Genomic DNA, 22,653 nt, shown 5'->3' with positions numbered 1-22,653 from the left:
ACCTCATCCTCTGTCACTGCCTTCTCCTCCTGCCCTCAATTTGGAAGTCCTTTCAGTTCAGTTCAGTTGCTCAGTCGTGTCCGAGTCTTTGTGACCCCATGAATCGCAGCACACCAGGCTTCCCTGTCCATCACCAACTCCCGGAGTTCGCTCAAACTCATGTCCATTAAGTCGGTGATGCCATCCAACCATCTCATCCTCTGTCGTCCCCTTCTCCTCCTGCCCCCAATCCCTCCCAGCATCAGGGTCTTTTCCAAATAGTCAACTCTTTGCATGAGGTGGCCAAAGTATTGGAGCTTCAGCTTCAGCATCAGTCCTTCCAGTGAACACCCAGGACTGATCTCCTTTAGGATGGACTGGTTGGATCTCCTTGCAGTCCAAGGGAAGTCCTTTAGTGACTTACAGTTCCATTTATTTGGGGACCCAATACTGAATATTTAGTACTGCATGCTAAACAAATAATACTAAAGGAATGAATAGATAGTTAATTAAATATTTAAAGAGTAGAATCTCTGGATCCCGAGCAAGTGTGCTTCTATTAAAAACTATGAAAACTTTTCCCAGAGTGGCTGTACCATTTGGTATCCCCACCGACGACACTCCAGAATGCTCATTTTGCATCCTTGCCGAGACTGGGTGAGTCAGCCCTTAATTTTAGCTGTTGCAGTGGGTGTGACGTTGGAGGACACCTTGGCTTGGATTAACCTCTCTGGTGACTAATGATGGTAGGTACCTTTGCGCGGGCTCGTTGGCCATTCATCTGCCTCCTATTGTGAAGTGTCTGTTCCCACTTGCTGCCCGTTTTTAAACTGGGTTGGTTGGTAGCAAGGCCTTCAGAGAGGCCTCTGGAGCCTCACTCCTGGATTCCAGCTTGTGGCCCTGGGGCAGGGGCCAGAACCGACTGCCTCCATCATGGGGCCCCGTTCCTTGGAGGACGCTTCCTGGGTTAGAACTCGGGCTCGAGGTCTGTTTACCCTGTGGGTACTTTCCAGGGAGAGTCTCTCATCCTCCGTCCTCCGTCATTTTGGAGGAGAAGCAAAGCCAGGGTTTCCTCCGTGAGTTTGAGTTTCAGCGGGCCTGACAGTGGTTTGCATTGCTTGGAGTTTGTCGAGTGTCTCGAATCCAAACATTATTTTTTATCAAGTTTGGGTTTTTTTCCCCCGTTATTTCTTAAAATGTTCTGGTTGTTTGGGGTGTGCATGTGTTGGCCTGGGTCACTCCCTGCTCCCCACAAAACTCCAGTTCAGTGCCTATCAGGCCTTTGGATCCTGATTGTGGTTGCTGACATGCTCTTCATCTTTTAAAAACAGATCTATCTGTTTGGCTGTGCTGGCTCTTAGATGCAGCATGTGGAATCTTCAGTTATGGGCATGTGAACTCTTGGTTGTGGCATGGGGCGTCTAGATCCCTGACCAGGGATCAAACCCAGGCCTTTCCACCTCAGCCCTCTTTCTAGCAGCCGTGTCTCCAGGGAGGTGTCCGGAGCTCAGGCGTGACCCCGGGGCTGCTGGCCTCTATTTCCTGGTCTCTCCCCCTACACAGGGCTTTGTGGCACCTTCTGTGCCCTTAGACCCGCCCAAGCAGGGCCCGGCTCTCCTGTCCCGCTCCTGCCCTGCCAGGAGGCTCCATCGGGCCGGCTCCGTGTCGGGACAAGGCCCACCGGAGGGTCCTTCCTCCAGCCCTCTGCCTGCCGAGGCCAAGAGAGAAGGCTGCTCCCTTCCGGAGAGGAAAGGTGTGGGGGTTCGGGGATGAAAGAGCCGCATGCCTGGATGCCTCTTGCCCGGCTGGGCGGGAGGGCTCAGCCGTCCTTCCTTCCTGCCCTCCCCCGGCTGGCCCTGTGGTCTGACCCGCCGCACTCCATAGGCCCCCGAGGCTGCCCCTGCCCTGGAGTCTTCCCACACCTGCACTGGAGAGTCCCGTCCAGGAGTGATTCACGCAGCTCAGTGGGCGTGGGTCCCGGGGACCCCTGCTCACAAGTCCAGGAAGCTCAGGATGTCAATGCCCCCTGCCCCTGCCAGACCCAGCCTCCAAAACTGCCATCAGCATCCCCTCCAACGCTCTGGGTGCTTGACTCTGGCCCAGCCCCCTTGGCGACGGGCACCTTCAGGTGGGGCCACGTGGGGCAGGGTGGGGGGTTGTCAGGGCTCCCAGTGTCCTCTCCTGAAAACAAAATCTTTCAAAATCATAACAGGTAGAACGAATATAGATGCTGAGAAGAACATTCCTGTTTAAGACCCCACTGACACTCTGGGGCAACCGGATGTCTTTTCTACCTACTGTCCTCAAGCTGCTTCTTACTGTTCAAGGGGATGGCAGAGGATGAGATGGCTGGATGGCATCACTGATACCATGGACATGAGTTTGAGTAAGCTCTGGGAGTTGGTGATGGACAGAGAGGCCTGATGTGATGCAGTTCATGGGGTCTCAAAGAGTCAGACACGACTGAGTAACTGAACTGAACCGTCCTCAAGCAGCTTACTTAGTTTTTAAAAAATTGCAGTATAGTGTATTTAGAGTGTTTGAGGCGGACAGCAACATGATCCAGTTATATATTTATGTTTTCAGTTTTTTTATTGTAGGTTATTATAAGATATTGAATATAGTTTCCTGTGCTATACCGTAGGTCCTAGTTATTATCTGTCTAATATATGCAGCTAAGTCGCTTCAGTCGTGTCTGACTCTTTCTGACCTCATGGACTGTAGCCCACCAGACTCCTCTGTCCATGAGATTCTCCAGGCAAGAATACTGGAGTGGATTGCCTTGCCCTCCTCCAGGGGAATCTTCCCAACCCAGGGATCAAACCCATGTCTCTAATATACAGTTGTTGGAGAAGGAAATGGCAACCCAATCCAGTGTTCTTGCCCAGAATTCCCCATGGACACAGGAGACTGGCGGACTACAGACCATGGAGTCACAAAGAACTGGACACGACTTAGCCTCTGAGCAGCAGCATGTATCACTGAGTGTATGTTTTAATCCCAAACTGCTCAATTCTGTACTCTGCTTCCCACTTCGGTTAACACAAGTTTCTTTTCTATGCCTGTGAGTCTGTTTCTTTTTTGTAAATAACTTCATTTATTTTTTTAGATTCCATAAGAGATATCATCTGATATTTATCTTTTTCTTACTTCACTTAGTATGATGATCTCTAGGTCCATCCATCTTGCTGCAAATGACATTATGTCGTTCTTTTTAATGGCTAAATAAATATTCCACTATATGTGTGTACATCTTGTTTATCCACTCATCTGTGGATGGACACTTAGATTGCCTCCGTGTGTTGGCTACCGTAAATAGTGAGGCAGTGACCATTGGGCTGCGTGTATCTTTTCAAGTTAGAGTTTCCTCCGGATATACACCCCTGTGCTCTGACCGTGGGCCGTGGGCCCCAACGTCCCTGCCCACTGCACCTGTTTCCTTCCACCTGGGGGTCTCTGGGTTTGGTTGGGCGGTGGGCAGCCCCAGTCCCACACAGAGCTCCAGAGCCCGGCTCAGACAGCCAGCAGCTTGGGGACACCCTGCTCTGGACCCAGCTCCCCTCTGAGCCTCCTTCTGGAGCAGGTGCTGCTTCCCTGAGGTCCGGAGTCGTGAGCCACCATCCCAGCGTCCTTCTGAGCAGCCCCAGTTCTCCCCGGACACCAGCTCTCCACACCAGCAGGCCCCCGCCGCGTGGGCAGCTTCCTACATGTCCCCTGCCATGGCCCAGCAGGCTGGAGTGGGGCTCCAGATAGGGAGCTGAAGGCTGGGCTCCTGAGAGTGTGGGCTGCCCCGGCCTCCAGGCCATCCAGATGAGTCTCCCTGTCCCTGCATTTGGCTCCTTAAGAAGGGACTCAAAGCTTTCCATTCCCACCGCCTGGGGCCAAAGCTTTCCATTCCCACCGCCTGGGGCCCGTTCCCAGGGCAGCTGACTCAGCGACTATGAACAGACACTGGTGCTGGGCGGGGTGCGTTTCCTGGTTCTCCACGCAGCCCTGGCCCCCATCTGGGAGGTTTCCTGGGCAGCAGGCTCTGGGGAGGGTTTCAGGCTGTGCACTGCTGCAAAGGGAGGGATGGGGCCGACTCCTCCTCACCCTGGGGGGTGCCCCCCCACCCGGCCTTGCAGCTCTCCCTTGAGCTGCCCTGCAGGTGGGTAGGTGTTGAACAAGCACACGGGGGTAGTCTGGTCCCTATTCAGAGGGCAGTCTGGGGAGGCCGAGGGAACCCTGGGGTGGGGACAGGGGCCTGGGGGGTGGCGGGGGCTGGGCCCCCCTGAGCCCAGGGCTGGTGGGAAGCACCCCAGGCCCTGGGGAGGGGAGGAGCCTAGTAACTTTTTCTGGGAAGGAAGGACCAACTCTCTCTTTTTAACCTTTTATTTTGCGAGCACTGGGGATTCACAGGCAGGTGTGAGAATGAATGCAGAGAGCTCCCGGTCCCCCTCGTCCGCTCTCCTGATGCCGACTTCCTGCAGGGCCATGGGGCAGCATGCTGCCCTCACCCATGCTGCAGTGGGTACCTCCCACCGTTGCATATTCTCTGTCCTTCCTGCCAGGCACCCGTGTCCGCCGCTGCCCAGAGCCTCCGGCCCCTGAGAGCCCTGCCCTCCTCCAGGGCCCCTCCCGCCGCTGCCCCCTGAGATGGCTGCGGTTTTGTCACTGGGAGACCGAGCCTTGGAGGTTGGCTGCTTTCACTCAGCCTGACTCCCTGGAGCCCCATCATCTGTGCGGTGTCTGGTGTGAGGCTCGACCACACTTTGTTCGGCTGCTGGCCTGCAGGGAGCCCCGGGCTGTCACAGTTGGGGGACGCTGGGCAGAGCTGCCCAGAGGTCGTGGTGTGGACATGATCTCACGTCTCTCGGGTGGATGCCCAGTGGACAGTCAGCTTTTAACCCATGAAGCAACTGTGGGCTGCTCAGGAACTCCCAGTGAACTCACCAAGAGTTGGGGTGAAGGCAGAGGTCACTGGTATCAGAAGGAAGGGAGTGGAGAGGCGCATGGCCTGGTTGATGACCTTGGGGACCCCTCCCCCCAAACTTCACAGACCCCCATCAGAGGGGCCTGCAGGCTCCTGCTTCTCAGAAGAGACGCTCTGGTGGGTCAGTCCCTGCAGGAGGAGGGGGTGAGCTTACAGAGGCCAGGCCGTTTCCTGAGAGGGGAGGTCAGCTGGAGAAGGAGCCTGTGTGTGGTGGACAGTTCCCGCACCGCCCCCCCCCCCCCCCCCCCCCGACAACAGTACGTCTGCCCGCAGATCTCAGCGTCCAGAACCTGGGAACGGGATCTCGTTTAGGGAAGAGCTCTCTGCAGAGGGAATGAGGGTGAGGATCTTGAGATGAGGTTGTCTTGGAGAAGGCCGGTGGTCCTCACTCCAACAACATGTCCTCAAAAGAAACCGAAGGAGAGAGACGCGGACCCAGAGGAGGAGCAGTGCGACCAGGAGCTGGGACTGCGTGACGCGGCCACGGGCCGGGGGAGCTGGGAGAGGCAGGAGGGACCCTCCCTTGGAGCCTCCAGACGGAGCTCAGCCTGTTCACGCGTGGATCTCAGACTCTGGGCTCCAGAGCTGCAAGAAGATGAACTGCTGCTCTCTGGGGCCCGGTTTGCGGTCGGACATTACAGCCACCCCAGACCCGGAGGCAGGCATGTTTGCCAAGCCTCCACCACCCCAGGAGGCTCGCTGTTTTGGGGGCAGGATGAGCCCCGCATGCAGGGTGAGGGATGGGCTTGGAGAGGGGGCCCCCACCGTCCCTCTTGCTTCTTCTGCCACCCGGCCAGCCCCCAGCCGAGCTCACGTACCAGAAGGCCTGGATGGGCGCCTCTACCTCGTGTAACAGGGATCTGGGAAGACAGTCAGGTTCTCAGACAGGGACTGCCTGGGGTCCCCGCCCCACCCCAGGCCCTGGGCCCCCGTCCCCACCCCCCATCCCCTTCAGTGCCTCGCTGGCCCGGGATGCTGGCATGGAAGGCAGTGACGCCTACTCTGGTTGCTGAAGGGGATGATCTTTTCTGGGCCAAGTCCGTGTGATTTGCAGGCTTTGTTGAATCTATCCAGGAAGCTGTATTTCAGCTCTGGGAACCGTCCTGTGGACAGAACAGTTTGGGCCATGTGGGGAGGGGAGGCGAGGGGAAGGAGTGGCAGGGTGGGGCACCTGGATGAGTTGGCATCCACCCCCCGATGCCACGGGCTGCGGGCACCTCAGGGAGTGGCCAGACCCGCACCTCCCCGGGGAAGGGGCCGCGGGCAGGGATGAGGGGCCCCGGGGACGCGGTACCGTAGAGCGCCAGCACTTGCGTGGCCGTCCCATTCCTGAAGTTCCGCATGTGCAAGATGACGTAACGCTGGTAGTCGGCCTCCAGGATCCGCAGGCTGTTCTCTCCCAGGTCTGCGCAGAAGCTCTGCTCAGAGCCTGCAGCCCCTGGGGCCCGCGGCACAGACTCTCGGGGGTGCAGGGGCCGGCGGGGACCCCTGATGCTCTAGAGCTCCCCACGCGCCCGCCCCTGGCTGGCCCTCCCGCCGCCCTCTACAGGCCAGGCCCACCCCTCTCGCTTTGGGGTCGGCTGTCAGGGGGTCCCATAAACCCCTATATTGGGGCTCACCGGGAGTGGGGCTGTCAGACAAGGGTCCACTCACAGTTGATGGTGTATTCCCCGCTCTTGCCGGTTTTGCTGCAGACCACGGCCACGTCCGTGCACTCTGCATGCAACCTGGAGCCCAGCGGGTGATGCTCACAGCGCGACCTCACCCGACTGCATGTGACCAGCGCCCCCCCCACTCCTCCCCGCCCCATCACCACGTCCCCTGAACCCCTGCCCCAGCCTCAGCACTCTGCTGCCCCCCACCTGGTGGCCCCCTGCCCCACATACAGGCCCCCCCCGCCCCCAGCTGGGCCAGACTCCCATCCACATGGGTGGGGGCGGGGTGGGCGGGGCCTCCGTGCTCCCCAGTGCCCGAGGATGGGGACATCACTCACATGAAGTGGAAACTGAGCTTGAGCCCACCGTCCTCGACGACCCGGATGCTCTTTATGAAGATCCTCAGGTCTCCGCCTTCCTCTATCCGCTGCCTGTTGTCTGCGGCCATGGAGATGGAGTACCAGGTCCCAGAGACCTGGAGGGCAGAGGCCGCGGTGGGTGCGGGCGTCCTCACTTCTGGGTGCCTGCTCCCTCCCGGGGCCAGGCCCTGGGCATGCGGCTCCCACCCAGCCAGCCCTCTCTGCCGTCACAGCTGGGGGAGAGAGGCAGACCCTGAGGGACAGCAGCCTGTCACAGGCGGGGGTCCCCAGGTGCAGGCACCCTGCATCCAGACCCCCGGGGAGGGCCCGGACTGCAGCCCCACCTTGGAAATGTCATAGTTCGTCTGCACGATGCGCTGGGGGTTGAAATCCTGGGAGCAGACCAGGCCCAGCCCCAGGCTCAGCAGGAGCAGCGCCATGCCCTCCAGTGGGTGGGCGCCCAGCCTGCCTGCTGCCCGCCGCCTTTATCCCCCTCCCTGCGCTGTGGTTTCCGGCTCCAGCTCTTCTGCGTCCTCCACACGGGCCTCCGCTTACTGGGAGCTCTGCCAAAAGCCTCCCCGGTCCTCCGCAGGCGACGGCTGGCTCTGACTGCCGCCCAGATGGGGGCCCAGCTGGGTCTGAAGTCGCAAAGGGAAGTGGGGACAGGCTGGTGTCTTGGCCTAAAGCCCCGCCGGCCACAGAGGTGGGTGGCGCTGGGGCCTCTCTGAGCCATTGGATGCAAGTGGCAGAGGACGGCACCCCTTCCAGCCCAGCCTGGCCTGGGCGCTCTAATTTCAGAGCTCTGAGGGGTCCTGGCAACCACGTGTGCAGGTCAGGGTCCTAAGCTTCGATGGACAGGTCCTCACTGCCCTGGTACATCCAGGCACAAGGTGGGCTGGTGGTCAGGGTGCAGGCTGAGCTGGACCAACTGGGGCATCAGACGCTAAGTCCTATTTTAGAGAACAGACACAGTTTATGGGTTGATATAATTTTTTTTTTTAATTGAACACCTCCTATGTCCAGGCTCTAGGATTAGAGTGAAGCACCGATTCTCAGGAGGGCCGTGCTCCAAGGGGGCGTGCTAACACTAGACAAACAGCAAATGACAAGCAGGGGTCTCACCAGCCCCCCTTGGCCCACTTCCTAACCCTGCAGTCACTGGCCTTACCTGCCTCTCTGGACACGCCGAGCCCAATCCCTACATGGAAACCTTCCTGCTCAGCGGAGTTACTGCATCAGCCACCTGTGACTCATTCCTGTTTTCTGGGCTTGCCTGACCTGCCCTGGCCGGACTTCCAGCCTCCGGCAGCTGCTCCCCATCCTCATGAGGACAGGGGACGGCAGGGACAGAGCTGGTCCACGAGCCAGATTCCTGGAGGCCGGGAGGGAGGCACTGCTTCACAGAAGTGCTCTCTGCATACCGACAGCCCCCAGGATCTGGTTGGAAGGTCACAAGCTCTGTCACCGAGGACGGCTGTGACCACAACACGGTTCTGACATGCCTCCTGGGGTCAGGGCATCTATGACCCCACGGGACAAGCGGGGGGCTTGATGCTTCAGTGCAGGGGCCCCGTGACTCTGTCTAGGGTGATGCCTGCTTGAAGGGCCCTCCAGGGCTGCTGGAAGGGGCTGGATTCTTGAGCCTGGGAGAGGAGCGTCCACGGCCTGTCTCCACCACCCTTGCCCCCGTGCCTGCCGGGGTCACCTTCCCATCGAGACGCGGCCATGGACGTTCGGCTCCAGGAACGATGACAGACATGGACACGCAAGTACCTACACGCACACATGCACATGTGTCAAAGCATACACATGCACACTCACGTGTGTGTGCACACACGGCCCCATCCCACACCCCAGAGGCTTTAACGCATCTGACAGATCTTATAACCTGAAGTGTGTTATTTCTATAATCAGAAAGGTGTACTTAAAAAATATGCTGAGGAGCAAAGGGTTTGCTCTCCCCAGGGGAGTCCACAGCCTGGAGATGAGGGAGGAGAGGGCCACTCTTCTCTAACACAGTCATGAAAAAACTACTTAAAACTCCTCCCTGAAAAGTCAGGCTCTAGGAAGCAGGGAGGGATGACAGAGGAAGTGAGATGCAAAAGAGAATGTAAAATAAGAAACTCCCCGGTTGGTCCCATGGTTCAGAATCTGCCTTGCGAGGCAGGAGAGGTGGGTTTGATCCCTGGCTGGGAAACTAAGATCCCACCTGCCCTGGAGCAACTAAGCTTGTGCCCCTCAACTCCTGAGCCCGTATGACGCACCGCAGTGAAAGATTTCGCACCATGCAACGAAGATCCAGCATGCCACAAGTAAGACCTGACGGAACTAAATAAATATATTAAAAAAAAATACCCTTCAGTTTTTCAAACAGGACAAAGTCCTGTCGTCCGGCAACCCTGAGGAGCCCCAGGCGGCAGAGGCATCATTGTGACCCCGACTTTCTGGGGCTTACATCATCAAAGGGGGTGCTGACATCACCGCCCACGGAAGGCTCAACACCCCTCGAGCCTACCTCGGTGTCTAGCCTGGGACTCTACAAAGAGAGACCTAAAGAGAGACGCTTGAAGAGCATCCAACCTGGTGAGCTGCCTTGGCACCTGCCTCGGGAGTGTTGTCGCTGAGACGCTGTGCTGGAGAGCCCCCCCGTGGTACCCTGCCCATGTAGCGTGGCTAATACGCTTGGGTTCACGGGGGTGGGGGTGGGAGAGGCAGTGCCACATTGTGGGGCAGTGGAAGCCTGGCCGCTGTCCAGCTGGGCTACAACGTGACCAGCCTTGGCTGGTTTTCAAAGTAGGAGATCAAAAGAAATAGATAGAGTACGTTTTGTCATACATTTGTGCTTAGCTCAGTAAACCCGTGTAATCGTTATGAATTTCCTGGTGAGATAAAGTTCTTTCCTTTGTCTTTAAAGCCTAGTCTCTTTTGTGCGCTCGTAGCACATCTCAACAAAGGTCCGTCTAGTCAAGGCTATGGTTTTTCCAGTGGTCATGTATGGATGTGAGAGTTGGACTATAAAGAAAGCTGAGCGCAGAAGAATGGATGCTTTTGAACTGTGGTGTTGGAGAAGACTCTTGAGAGTTCCTTGGACTGCAAGGAGATCCAACCAGTCCATCCTAAAGGAGATCAGTCCTGGGTGTTCATTAGAAGGACTGATGCTGAAGTTGAAACTCCAATACTTTGGACACCTGATGCAAAGAGCTGACTCATTTGAAAAGATCCTGATGCTGGGAAAGATTGAGGGCAGGAGGAAAAGGGGACAACAGAGGATGAGATGGTTGGATGGCATCACCGACTCGATGGACATGGGTTTGGGTGGACTCCGGGAGTTGGTAATGGACAGGGGGGCCTGGCGTGCTGCGGTTCATGGGGTCGCAAAGAGTAGGACATGACAGAGTGATTGAACTGAACTGAGCACATCTCAAGTCAGACCAGACACATTTCACGTGCTTGACAGCCACACGTGGCCCCTCTCCTGGTCCGTGCAAGCTAAGGCTGCATGCTGGCTAACCGGGTGCTGGCAATGAAATATCAGCGTCTCCATTCTGCTCAGTGCATAGCGCATAGCCCTGCAGACATGCGCACAGTGACCCCGCGTAGAACACGTGACATAAACCCCGGCTAGAGCCAAAGATTCCATGTTAGCACCTGGCGCCTCTCGTTCAGGTTGTAATCCCCGCTCCAACGTCTGCCTGAAGGCTCACGTGTTCTTAGCCTGCTGTAGTCTTGGGGCAAATGGTGCATCTTACTATCTCTGGGGCAGAAGGAGGGAGAGGTCGACTTTGGGGGCAGACTGCATCCTCGCCACAACCTCACTTTGCTGTTACTGCTTTCCAGTGGAGACTCCGTCACACATCTTTTATGAAGCCAAGGTGGACATTGATAAGGCCCAGGGGTATCTGACACAGCACTCAGTCCCCAAAGGAGTGGCCAGCACCCCCAGGAGACCCTACTGGAGCAGGGATGTCCCCGTTTCCCCGCTCTCTCCCCAGGGCTGAGCATCCTGGGACCAGATGCCTAGGTTGGTACCCCAGTGTGTCTGAATGAGTCCATGAGTCTGCCATCGGGAGGCGGCAGAAGGTTTCAACTCTGTTTAAAACTGACTTCTCTCTCCTTCTCCTCTAGGAGACAATGGACCGTAAAAGGAAAATGCTGCTGTTGATTCTGGGTCTTTCATTGTTCCTGTTGTTTGATCATTATTCCAGGTAAATAGAAAATCTCAGTGAATCGACACCTGCAGTGCTTGGCAGAGCTCGAAACCTCCCGAGTTTTGTTCAAAGCTGTTAATAACACTTTTGAAATGAATCAGCTGTTACCTCCCCTCTCTGTGGGACCAAGCAAAGTATACTTTCATTGTTTCATTTTTAAACATTCAACACGTAGTGATCAAGCCCTATCTGGGCCCCAGGTTCTGTCCTATGTGCTCAAGGAGCCATGGTAATAGGGGGAGAAGGTCCCAGGGGGAGAAGGCAGAGCAAATGGAACAGAGTGTCGGGGATAACTTTAGAAACTATTTATTTATTTGGTCACACTGGGTCTTAGTTGCAGCACTCAGGATCTTCGATCTTCACTGTGGCATGCGGGATCTTTAGTTGCGACATGCAAACCCTTAGTTGTGGCAAGTGGGATCTAGTTCCCTGACCTGGGATCAAACCCAGGCCCCCTGAACTGGAACTGCAGTGTCTTAGCCACTGGACCACCAAGGAAGTCCCTGGCATAGCCTATTTCACATGATTAAGGTCACCAAGAAAAACTAAAATGAAGTCATAGCACCGAGTTGCTATTTCAGACAAACTATAAATGGTCCCAAAGTTCTGTCTTGTTCTGACATAAACAAGACAGCAGTGACCTGCCCTGGCAGCCTGTGTGGGCCACGGATGCATCTGGGCCCAGCGCACTTTCTCATGGATAAAAATGCGAATTCTTCCTTCCTCTGTGCCCATGCCTCGTGGGCTCCTTCATGAGCAGTGCAAACTTCCCAGATGCCATTTGAAAAGCAGTCTTATCATGAGAGACAATGTCTTTAAAAACAAAACCTTTGCAAAATGCAGATCTGACAAAAAGGCTTGTATCCAAAATATGCAAAGAACTCTTAAAACTCAGCAACAAGGAAAAGAAAAACTTCATTAAAATGGGCAAAATCTGGACAGACATCTCACCCAAGAAGACATAAAGATAGCAAGCAGGCATCTAAAAAGATGCTGGACATCATTTGTCATTAGATAATTGGGCTTCCCTGGCAGCTCACCTGGTGAAGAATCCTCCTGCAATGCAGGAGACCCTGGTTCGATTCCTGGGTCGGGCAGCTCCCCTGGAGAAGGGATAGGCTACCCACTCCAGTATTCTTGGGCTTCCCCAGTGGCTCAGCTGGTAAAGAAGCTGCCTGCAATGTGGGAGACCTGAGTTCGATCCTTGGGTTGGGAAGATACCCTGGAGAAGGGAACGGCTACCCACTCCAGTATTCTGGCCTGGAGAATTCCGTGGACTGTTTAGTCCATGGGGTCACACAGAGTTGGACACAACGGAACAACTTTCACTTTCAATTGTAAATTAAGACAACAACCAGGCACCACACAGCTGTGTGGTATAGCCACGTTGAAGACAGTGTGATGGCGTCTTACAAAGCTAAATATGGTCTTTCCGGTGATCCAGCTTTGGTGTTCTTAAGTATCATTAATCCAAGTAATTTGAAAGCGTATGTTCACAAACAGCCCACATAAGGTTTCATAGCAGCTTTATTCACAATCTCTAAAATCTGGAAGTGCTCAAGATGTCCTACAGTAGATGAATGGGTAAATAAACTGCGGTGCATTCAGATAAATGAATGTGATTCAACGATAAAAAGAAACAAGCTATCAAGCCAGGAAAAGATACAGAGGAAATGTCAGTACACATTGGTAAGGGAAAGAAGCCAGAAGCCAGTCTGAAAAGACTACCTACTGTATGATTCCAACCACATGGAATTCTGGAAAAGGCGAAACTGCAGAGACAGTAAAGGGGTCTGGGGGTTTGGGGAGCAGTGGGTGGACAAGCGCCGAAGATGTGGGGGCAGTGGAACTGCTTATGGTGGACCTGTGCACTATACCTTTTCCAAACCCTGAAGAATTTTCTAGCACAAAGAGTGAATCTTAACCTAGACAAATTCAACCTCATTTAGGAAGTTGAGGGAATCCCAGGAAGTATTGCTGTATGTGACCCGGATCATCGAACTGTACCAAACACGCCAGAAGCAAGCTCCCCGAGGGCTGAGGAAGGTGCCGAGAGAAGTCGCCTGGGAAACCAGTGGAGTCTGCAATTTGTTGTTGCTCAGTTGCTCAGGTGTGTCTGACTCTTTGCGACCCCATGGACTGCAGCACGCCAGGCTTCCCTGTCCCTCACCAACTCCTGGAATCTGCTTAAATTCATGTCCATTGAGTCGGTGATGCCATCCAACCACCTCATCCTCTGTCGTCTCCTCCTCCTGCCTTCAATCTTTCCCAGCATCAGGATCTTTCCCAATGAGTCGGCTCAGCTCTTCAGAGTCTGTAAACGTAAGGGGAAGACCAGCCACGCAGGGGACTGTCTCTAGTGGATAACATCATTTCCCCAGAGGAGGGCAGGACAGCAGCTCTGATGCCAGCGTGCGTGCGTCCGGGGACGGAAGAGTTGAGTGAGTGGGTGGTGAGTGACAGCGCCTGGGTAATCGGGGGACAGTTAGGTGATCCCTGAGGTGACGCATTAAAGCTGGTCAAGCTACTCACGGGTAGCTTCGTGGAGCAGGGGAGAGTTACCTGGGGAAGTATTTCCAGATACATGCCTCTGTGCCAGCTGGTACAACCACACACGTGCCTTCCCTGCTTGCCCAGCTGCGAGGACCTAGAAGCAAGGAGCCCGCGGGAGCAGCCAGCACACCCAGCCCCGGGCCTTGGTTTCTAATGTGATTCTAGGAAACAAAGCAGAACGCCAGGCCAAGCTCCCTTGGAGATGTGGCTGTTTCTAGGCCCGGGGACAGAACGTGTACAGGATGAGCCTGGAGCAGAGGAACACAGGAGCCAGTGAAAGAGCTTCCGGTGGATAAAGCTGGAGGAATCTGAGCAAGAAAAGGAAGTTGTATTGGGTTACATCCCAAAGCACAAAGCAGATCTTCCTGAGTGCATACTGATAAAAATAAATCAACAAGTACATAGATGACGGGAGAGACAATACCGTTCATAAGAATCCCGAGTAATAGATGGAGACATTGACCTCCAGGAGGCGGAATTCGTGGGCTGCCATAGCGCTTGCCTACAGAGATTACAGTATGGATTTTAAGTGAAGTCGCTCAGTCGTGTCCAACTCTTTGCAAGCCCATGGACCGGGCTCCTCCGCCCATGGAATTTTCTAGGCAAGAGGACTGGAGTGGGTTGCCATTTCCTTCTCCACAGGATCTTCCCAACCCAGGGATCGAACCTGGGTCTCCCACATTGCGGGCAGATGCGTTACCAGCTGAGCCCCCAGGGAAGGCACCTGACAGGGGAGTGAGTCACTTGACAGCGGAGGAGCCTGAAAACACGACCTCGGCTGGGTGGTCGAGGTCCCTGAGGCGGGACAGGGTGCGCTGTGGTCTGAGAAACGCAGCCAGGAGGACCCCAGGCAGACGTGCATCAGGTGGGTCCTGGAGAGGATCCTGGGGACAGAAGAAGGGCTCTGGGGACAAGCTGAGGAAATCTGATGGAAGCAAGGAGTTGAGTTCATAATGGGGTCCCCCTGGCTTCACCAGCAGCAACGGACACCCGGTACAAATCCAAGCTATCGATGTTGCGGGGGCCGGGTGCAGGGGCGCCCAGGGACCATCTCCACAATGTTTGCTATGAAATTGCTCTAAAAATAAAGTTCATTTTAAAAGGAGGGGACTCAATGTCCATCAACAGATGAATGGATCAAGAAGGTATGGTGCATGTATACAAAGGAATTAGAGAGTGTTTAGTTGTTCCGTCTTGTCTGACTCTCTGCAACACCTTGGACTGCAGCCTGCAAGGCTCCTCTGTCCGTGGGATTTTTCAGGCAGGAAAATGGAGTGGTCTGCCATTTCCTTCTCCAAAGGAATATTACTCAGCTGTGAAAAAGAAAACAAAATAATGTCATTTTCAGCAATTGGATGGACCTGGGGATTATCATACTGAGTGAAGTAAGTCAGATATAAAATGACAAATATCATGTGATGTCACTTGTATGGTGAATCTAAAAAATAAAAATACAAATGAACTTACTTGCAAAACAGAAACAGATTCTCAGACTTAGAAAACAAATTTATGGTTACCAGGGAGAAAGGGTCGGGAAGGAGAGATGGATTGGGAGACTGGGACTGACATGGACACAGTGCTATATACAAAATCTGCAACCAACAAAGGCCTACTGTAGAGTGCAGGGAACTCTGCTCAATATTCTGTAATAATCCAGAATGGAGAAGAATTTGAAAAAGAATAGATACAAGTATGTGTCTAATTGAATCACTTTGCTGTGTGCCTGAAACTAACACACATTGCTAATCAATTCTACTCCAACATGAAAATGAATAAAAGAAGGGGAAATAGAGAAAAATAAATGAATAATGTAAAATCAAGGCAGAAAAAATTAACCCCAGTGCTTTGGTATCACGCCTTGTCCGTCTTTCAGTGGCATTTTACCTCCAGGAGAGGACTGGGTGTTGAGACCATTCCTTTGGAGCCATAGTGATGGGCCCTTCTGTGCAGAAAGGAATGCACACCTGTCCACAGTGTGAATTTTGTCACGTTCCCACAACTGTAAAATGATGCCTGGCATGTAGTAGGTGCGCGGTCATCATATGGCTAAAAAGAGCACATAGATGGATCTGAATTCTTAAAAGTTTTGTCATTTAAATTTCACAATAGGTCTGTGTTCAAATTCAAAACATAAATGATTTTTCCCGTTGATCTGAAGGATCAATCATTTACTGGGGGGCTGACAAATTTAGCAAATAACACAGAATGCTCAGTTGCATTCAAATTTTTAATAGTGAATCATTTTTAGCTGTGATTTCCCCACACGGTACGTGGGACACAGTTACACGAAAACATGTGCTTCTTCTCTTAAGCTCACAGTGAATGGGGGTCCTGCAGTTGCCAGGCAGACCCTCGTTGGGAAAAGGCTTGTCTGCCAGCAAGAATCTTCATTGTGTGAAGATTCTACAGACTGGAGGGCAGAGTGGGCAGGAGCCAGGATGTTCCTATGATGGAAGAACCAGGAGGAAGAGGAAGCCAAACATGGACCTTCTTGGAGGCAACTGCTATCAACTGCTATTGATTTCTCTGCTCATTGGCTCTGAAGTGTTTTGAACACATGCACATCTACGTGTCGACTAGCTTGTGTGTGCCGTGTGTTTCAAAAGCATCAATTTTTTGGTGCTCACGTCGAAGAATTTATATCTTCCAACTGTGGTGCTGGAGAAGACTCTTGAGAGTCCCTTGGACTGCAAGGAGATCCAACCAGTCCATTCTAAAGGAAATCAACCCTGAATATTCACTGGAAGGACTGATGCTGAAGCTGAAGCTCTAATACTTTGGCCACCTGATGCGAAGAGCTGACTCATTGGAAAAGACCCTGATACTGGGAAAGATTAAAGACAGGGGGAGAAGGGGACGACAGAAGATGAGATGATTAGATGGCATCACCAACTCAATGAACATGAATTTGAGCAAGCTTTGGGAGTTGGTGATGGGACAGGGAAGCCTGGCGTGCTGTAGTCCATGGGGTCGCAAGAGTTGGACACTTGCAACTTTTCTTTTTTGCCCCGTGTCAGTGCTTTAGCTGGTGTGTATCACATGTGTAAGTTCAAGGACCCTGGTGTTGATCAAGGAAGAGGCAGGATGTCGGATGGTGGCCCTGCACCACTTGCTTCACTGGGCAGCAGACCTGAGACGGTGGGGTGGGGCGCCTCCAGTAGACAGCAGGGGAGGGGCTGCCTTTTGTCTGGACACAGCTCTAGCCTGCTGCTAGCTTTCCTCAATCCTTTCCCCAACCACACGCTCTTCCTTGCCTTCCTCCCTGGCCGTCATCTCCTTCCCCCGCACATCTCTCCCTTCCAAACCTAGGAAGATGTCTCCTCCCCAGGTGGCTGTCCCTGGTCCCAAACCTGGGCTGGACGTGCCGCGTTCAGCACTACACTCCAAGCTCTGTGGCTCCCCTTGGCACCGACCCCTGGGGCTTCTTTAGAGCCATCCCTCTGCCCCAGGTGCCCGGTGGGTGGGGGCCAGGGCTGTGGGTCCACTGCTGTTGGACCAGCGCCTAACAGCACCTGCCACACTTCAAGGGCTCCGCAGATACGTGTTGAATGAACGCTTGACTCATAATAACTTGGTTTTCCCTTCGCATCCAGGAAAAATCAAGAAGAAGAACTTCAGCTCTCAGACTGGTTTGACCCCAGGTAAGGATGAAAATGTCTGCATGTGAACACACACACACACACACACACACACACACACACACACCCATGCACACATGCACGGCACAGGCACACACACTTGCACACATGTACACAGACACACAGGAATCCAATCTGCAGTGATTAGGTTTTTTCTTTTTCCCCAGTCACCAAATCACTGCCATCCTGGGAGGTTCCCAGTCGCTGGAGCTCATGCTGACCCGCTCCACTTGTTGGAAGCTTCCTGATTTATTGAAAATTCTATGAACAGCTTCTCCTGATTTTGGCCTCAGCTCTCGGGGAAGAGCCCTGTCCCCTGTTGTGGTTCTGGGTGTCTTGCTTCCTGATTACCTGTCATCATCAATTAGCCAATTCCCTTCTGGTTTTAGATTGTTTAGCTTGTGGCTCTTGCCAGGAACGCTCCAGTGACTAACTTTGTACATGTTAATATACATTCTGACATTGTCTTGTGAGTTCATCTGTGGGGTAAATTCCCAAAACAGAATCATTAAGTCAAACAAGACAGATATTTAAATTTTTGTTTACATTATGCCTCTTTAAAAATTGAAAAAAATTTTTTCCATGACATGCTCACGGCCCAGACCACAGGACCCACAGTGTCCGGCACGCAGAAAGGGACTCTATAAGCCTTACCTGTTATCACTCTGCTTGCTGCTGTTCCACTGGTTTCTCTTTTGTTCAACAGAAAACGCCCCGATGTGATCACCACCACGAGCTGGCTTGCTCCCATCCTCTGGGAAGGCACTTTCAGCAGAGAGGCGCTGGAAAAACACTACAGAAAGCAGAATCTCACAACGGGCTTGGCCGTCTTTGCTACTGGCAGGTAGGGATCGCCAAGCCCATGCCGTCCTTTGTTTTGGAAAAATGCACGCCACTATCCGTAGACCTCCCACCTCCCAAGGGCCACGCATCGACCTCTGTAACCACTGTCTGTGGACCGCCTGTGCAAAACAGGACGTGGTTTTTCTCTCCTTCCTTGTTCTTGTTCAGTTGCCAAGTCCCTCCTTACTCTTTGCAACCCCGTGGACTGTAGCCCGCCCGGCTCCTCTGTCCATGGGATTTCCCAGGCAAGAATACTGGAGTGGGTTGCCATTTCCTTCTCCAGGAAATCTTCCTGACTAGGGATCGAACCTGAGTCTCCTGCATCGCAGGCAGATTCTTTACCACGGGAGCCCCCTGTGAAGTCCTTCTGCTCCCTTAGCTGGGTCATTAATACCACTTGGCTGTCTTTCCACTAATATCCAGTTAGCTCTCACACTCTCTTTTTCCAACAGTCGTTCCAAAATTTCAGAGGCTTTTCTCAGACTCCCCAGCCCACTACCTCCCCCTTCCATAACCACTGCAGCTGAAATGCAGACCTGACCTCCTGCCCTCCTCTCTGGGAATGCTGCAGCGTCGACTCGACGCCTCCCACATGGATAGTGTTTGGTGATGCCCGTCCGAAAACGTTTAGGGAGGCGAGCGTCCTCCTCTGCGCTGTGTGTTTCGCAGGCTTGCAGACCAGTACCTGGAGCTGTTCTTGCGCTCGGCGAATAAGTACTTCCTGACCAGCTACAGAGTGATCTTCTACCTCATGGTGGACACCTTAGTCAGGCTGCCCCAGATCAGGTGGGGGCCCCTCCGACAGTTCAAAGTGTTCATCGTCACCGAGGACAGCTGGTGGGCCAACGCCGACCTTGTGCGCATGAAGAGCTTGGCCAAGCACATCATCTGGGACATCCAGGGCGAGGTCGACTTCCTCTTCAGCATGACCGTCACCCAGATCTTCCAGAAGAACGTGGGCGTGGAGGTCCTGGGCGAGTCGGTGGCTCAGCTCCACGCCTGGTGGTACTTCAAGAACCGTGCAAGTTTCCCCTACGAGAGGAGGCCCAAGTCGGCAGCTTGCATCCCGTTTGGCCAGGGAGATTTCTACTATGATGGTGCATTCGTGGGGGGCACGCCCCTGGAGGTCCTGAACCTCGTGGAGGAGTACCTGAACGGCATCATCCACGACCTCAGACTCAGGTTGAACAGCACCTACGAAAAACACCTCAACAAATACTTCTTCCTCCGGAAGCCTGCCAAGCTCTTATCCCCAGAGTACAACTGGGACGCCGACTTCTACCCGCCGCCCCAGGTGCAGTACGTCAAGGTGGCCCAGCAGTCCAAAAGGAGACATTGACTCCCTGGGACCACAGGCCCCGCCAGCAATGGTTCCCCCTGGAAGGTGGGATGTCTTCGTATGTCCCAGGTTTGAGAGACACAGATGGTTATACTCACCCACAAGGCATTTTTCTCCCTGCAATTGTGAGCCATCCAATTTGGCCACTGCAGGATAAAGAATAAAAGGGTGCTTATTGAATGTTTAACACATGGTGATGTTAATATCTATATGTTGTAGATAACCCGGACATAATTGGAGGCACAAAATGAAATTTTTTTTAATGGAGAAAAACTCTAGTTCAGAAAAAAAAAAACATATATATATATATATATGCATGGACACAGAAGGGCAAAGGATGACGTGTGGAGGAGAAAATGAAACATTCATGGCTCCCAAGTCCGTGGGTGGGGGGTGCTTCTCAGGCTGGGGAGGCACATTGCTGTGTTTAAACACCTGGAACCGTCTCACCCTGTCCAGCTTGTGACTGGACGTGTGTGAACTAGAGACTTCCTACCAAATACATGTCTTTCTTTTATTGTTTACACAGAGAAGTGTCAAGTTCATTTCTGAAATCTCTCGGCATTTTATTCATTTCTGAGAAGACAGGGGCCGAGCGCAGAGGTGGAGGCAGATGTCAGCCAGGTGCAGGGAGGGTCCCGCTGGCCCGAGTCCTTGGGCAGCTGCAGGGCAGAGGGCAGATGCGACTCCGCGGTGCTCCCTTTGCACGTCCGAAAGGGCTTGACGCGGGCAGCTCGGAGCGCCGTGAGGCTCAGGATGGGAAAGCAGCCCCCACGGGTGGCGGGGAGGGGGCTGCCGTGGCTAGCCGAGGTTTGGTCTTGGCAGTGAGTGTGAGGCCCGGAGAATCCCATGTCATAAGGAGGCAGCCGTCTTCCTCCTCCTCCTCCTCTTGGCTGCACTGCGAGGCACGTGGGATTTTAGGCCCCCGACCAGGGATTGAACTTGTATCTTCTGCACGGGAAGTGCGGAGTCTGGACCTCCAGATGGCCAGGGGAGTCCCCACAGGCATTCTTCTTAATGAACCCTCTTTCCTGGGAGAGGAAGCAGGCCATGTAAATGTGAAGGCCAGTATTGTCCTCCCCCCAGTTCTTACGTGGAGTCCTAGTCCCCAGGACCTCAGACCATGACCGATACGGAGAAAAGGCCTTTACAGAGATGACCGAGGCAAAATGAGGTCACCAGGGAGGGTCCTCGTCCAGCAGGACCAGTGACCCTACCGGAGAGGGGACTGGGGCCCTGACGCGCCCAGGACAGAGGGAAGGTGAAGCGAGGACACGCCCAGGAGAGAGGCCCCCTCCACCGCGGACGTCCGGCCCTCGAGCTGGGAGAAGGGCTCTTCTGTTCTTTAAGACCCTGGTCTGTGGCAAAGTAATACAGTGCACTAAAACCATAAGATTGACACTCACTTCCTGGAGTGGAAGCCAGAGGCCATGGAAAGGTAGGTGGCGTGAGGAACAGACTCGATGATGTTCCGCCCTGGAGTGAGAAGCCCTGTCTGCGATCGTGTCATGTCCACCACCCATCCCGGGATGCCTCTCACCAGGACGGTTTCCCTAAAGAACACACTGGTCAAGGTGCAGCTCATCCTATAGGGCTTCCCTGGTGGTGCAGTGGTGAAGAGTCCTGCCGGTGCAGGAGACGCAAGTTCGATCCCTGGGTGGGGAAGACCCCCTGAAGGAGAGCATGGTAACCCACTCTGTGTTCTTGCCTGGAGAATCCCACGGACAGAGGAGCCTGGCAGGCTACCGTCCACGGTTCGCAAAGACTCAGACACGACTTAGCAACTCAACAACAACAACGACAACAAGCTCCTTCTACTTTTTCTCTCTCAGTTGTCACCTTTGGCTAAACCACGGTGCTGTTTTCAGTGATTCATCCTTTCTTATATCACAGAGCACCTCTTGATTTTATTTAAGAAATCTATAAAATTATTTCAAAACAGAGTATGATATTCCATTAGCCACAAGCCCTACCGCACAAAGATCACTATCACTTCTCCTAGGTCATACCTAGAGAGGGGAGGGTGTGATTTAGCTACTGCACTGAAACCAACAGACAGACAAAAACTAACTTTTCTTCCCCCTGACAATTTATGGAGAAGGCTAGGGGACTTACTGAGAAGGGTTCTAAACTTCTACCTTGAAAGATATTGTGGGATCAATATGAAAGCACTGTAAATTCCCTGGTAATGAAAGATTTTCAATGCCTAGAATTTCCAGGTCCAAGAACAACCTTGTTTAAAGGACTCATGCAAACAGGTCACCCCTGAATGACATTTTGCATTTCCATCCCCCTAGCAAAAGTATGCTTCCCCACATGGTGGGTGCTGAGTTAAATTTTTAAAAAATTTTGCTAATTTGATAAGCAAACAGAGAATCTTTTTCTTGGATGGCTTGGGACGTCAAATCCTTTTTTTTTTTTAAGTTTTTAAGCTATAGACACTTTATTTTAAAAATTAAAAAAAAATTTTTTTTTGTCATACCACAAGGCATGTTGGGGTCTCATTTCCCCAACCAGGGATTGAACCCAAGCCCCCTGAAAGAAGCTTGGTGCCTTAGCCACTGGACCACTAGGGACCACTGTCAAACCTTATTTTAAACTATAGTTATGAGCCATTTGACCTGGAGGAGGAAATGGCAACCCACTCCAGTATGCTTACCTGGAGAATCCTGTGGACAGAGGAGCCTGGTGGGCTGGAAACCATGGGGTCTCAAAGAGTCAGACACGACCGAGGCGACTTAGCACACATCAGTCATTTGAGTCACGCGTGTACAGATGGCCGATTTCTGTCTTTGGCTCGCTTTCTGACATGGCGTTCCTTCTCTCTCAGTGAGTTTGTTATGTGACGTAAACCCTTTGTCAAACGCGCTGAAAAGACTCGTTTCAAGTTGCCACTCCTGTTTCACTTTGTCAATAGTGCTTTTGCAATCCCAAAGTTTGTTTTCATAATTATATTGATATTTGGAGAAGGAAATAGCAACCCACTCCAGTGCTCTTGCCTGGAGAATCTCATGGAGGGAGGAGCCTGGTAGGCTACAGTCCATGGGGTCGCAAAGAGTCGGACACGACTGAGCGACTTCACTCACTTTCTATCCAGAGGGTAGGTA

At 53.3% G+C, this 22,653-nt stretch overlaps 2 protein-coding genes across 2 annotated transcripts; one reads left to right on the top strand and one right to left on the bottom strand.

Annotated features, from left to right (window-relative positions):
* Nucleotides 1–4,334: 4,334 nt before the first annotated feature.
* On the bottom strand, nt 4,335–7,541 carry LCN9 (lipocalin 9). Its single transcript, XM_043470546.1, has 7 exons — nt 7,310–7,541; nt 6,945–7,081; nt 6,605–6,678; nt 6,246–6,356; nt 5,953–6,054; nt 5,770–5,811; nt 4,335–5,536 (listed from the first exon to the last, which is right to left on the bottom strand). The coding sequence occupies exons 1-6, from the start codon at nt 7,403–7,405 to the stop codon at nt 5,792–5,794; spliced, it is 540 nt and encodes a 179-aa protein (XP_043326481.1). The 5' UTR covers nt 7,406–7,541; the 3' UTR covers nt 4,335–5,536; nt 5,770–5,791.
* Nucleotides 7,542–9,454: 1,913 nt separating this feature from the next.
* On the top strand, nt 9,455–19,733 carry GLT6D1 (glycosyltransferase 6 domain containing 1). The gene is made up of 5 exons (XM_043470545.1): nt 9,455–9,548; nt 11,091–11,170; nt 17,320–17,367; nt 18,071–18,208; nt 18,877–19,733. Exons 2-5 carry the CDS (start codon nt 11,097–11,099, stop codon nt 19,544–19,546), a joined length of 930 nt encoding a protein of 309 aa, XP_043326480.1. The 5' UTR covers nt 9,455–9,548; nt 11,091–11,096; the 3' UTR covers nt 19,547–19,733.
* Nucleotides 19,734–22,653: the final 2,920 nt, after the last annotated feature.

This window comes from Cervus canadensis, chromosome 5 (assembly GCF_019320065.1).
Source record: "Cervus canadensis isolate Bull #8, Minnesota chromosome 5, ASM1932006v1, whole genome shotgun sequence".
NCBI classification, from domain to species: domain Eukaryota; kingdom Metazoa; phylum Chordata; class Mammalia; order Artiodactyla; family Cervidae; genus Cervus; species Cervus canadensis.
This window is presented reverse-complemented; position numbering and strand designations above follow the sequence as displayed.

Coding starts and splice junctions, on each gene's coding strand:
- LCN9 (XM_043470546.1), bottom strand. CDS start 7,405: ATGGCGCTGCTCCTGCTGAGCCTGGGGCTGGGCCTGGTCTGCTCCCAG. Junction 6,679..6,944: donor AAGCTCAGTTTCCACTTCAT/GTGAGTGATGTC, acceptor GCTGGGCTCCAG/GTTGCATGCAGAGTGCACGG. Junction 6,357..6,604: donor CGGGGAATACACCATCAACT/GTGAGTGGACCC, acceptor GCTTCTGCGCAG/ACCTGGGAGAGAACAGCCTG.
- GLT6D1 (XM_043470545.1), top strand. CDS start 11,097: ATGGACCGTAAAAGGAAAATGCTGCTGTTGATTCTGGGTCTTTCATTG. Junction 17,368..18,070: donor TCAGACTGGTTTGACCCCAG/GTAAGGATGAAA, acceptor TTTGTTCAACAG/AAAACGCCCCGATGTGATCA. Junction 18,209..18,876: donor GCCGTCTTTGCTACTGGCAG/GTAGGGATCGCC, acceptor TGTGTTTCGCAG/GCTTGCAGACCAGTACCTGG.